Source organism: Arvicanthis niloticus, chromosome 6 (genome assembly GCF_011762505.2).
Source record: "Arvicanthis niloticus isolate mArvNil1 chromosome 6, mArvNil1.pat.X, whole genome shotgun sequence".
NCBI classification, from domain to species: domain Eukaryota; kingdom Metazoa; phylum Chordata; class Mammalia; order Rodentia; family Muridae; genus Arvicanthis; species Arvicanthis niloticus.
The window spans coordinates 6,074,542-6,075,282 of NC_047663.1; the positions used below are offsets into that span (position 1 = coordinate 6,074,542).

The 741-nt window shown below is 79.4% G+C and overlaps 1 protein-coding gene across 3 annotated transcripts in view; it reads left to right on the top strand.

The window, feature by feature from the left end:
- The first annotated feature begins 538 nt into the window (after positions 1-538).
- Rnf157 (ring finger protein 157) overlaps positions 539-741 on the top strand; it is a 65,319-nt gene continuing 65,116 nt past the window's right edge. For all 3 annotated transcript variants that reach the window (XM_034505892.2, XM_034505891.2, XM_034505893.2), the window contains exon 1: positions 539-698. In XM_034505892.2, the coding sequence (XP_034361783.1) occupies positions 611-698 (88 nt within the window). In that variant the 5' untranslated portion in view covers positions 539-610. The remainder of the gene's footprint in view (positions 699-741) is intronic.

Consider the following 741-nt stretch of genomic DNA (forward strand, 5'->3'; position numbering starts at 1 on the left):
GTGGGATTCAGGGACAAAGGCGCGCGAGCTCGAGGCAGGCCTCCCTGCAGCCGCGGGGGAGGCGCACCCGGAGCGATAATCCCACCCGCACACTGCTCGGGCGTGGCGGGGACCACGCTTCTTCCGCCCGCCGCGGCCCGGGCCTCTCAGCCGTGGCCGAGCAGCTCGCGGAGACCTAAGCCCTTGCCCGTCGCTCCCGCCGAGCCCGGTCCCGCGTCCGCGCCGCAGCCTCCGCGCGAAGCACGCGCCGCCGGCTCCCACCGCAGCTCGCTTCCTATTGGCTGGCCGGCCCGCGGACGCTCCCGCCCCGCCGCCCCATTGGCTGAGGCCGCCGCGGTCCCCCCGCGCGCCAGCCGCCGCTGACATCACGCGGTCTGAGGCGGCGGCGCCCCCCGGCTCAGCCCCGCAGCCCCCTCGGGCAGAGGCGCCGCCGCGGTGCCCGGCGGAGGATGGTGCGCGCCGTCCGGGCCGCTCCCCGCAGCCTCAGCCGCAGCAGCGCCTCAGCCGAGCGGGCCGCGGCGGGCAGCCGACCCCCGCACCGGGCGTGCGGCCGGCCGGCGCGCTGAGGCTCGGACGCCGGAGCCCGGGCGACGCCGCGATCGCAGCGGCCATGGGGGCCCTGACGAGCCGGCAGCACGCGGGCGTGGAGGAGGTGGACATCCCGTCCAATTCCGTGTACCGCTACCCGCCCAAGTCCGGTGAGGGCCGGGCGCGCGCCGCGGGCCGGGCGGAGGGGAGGCC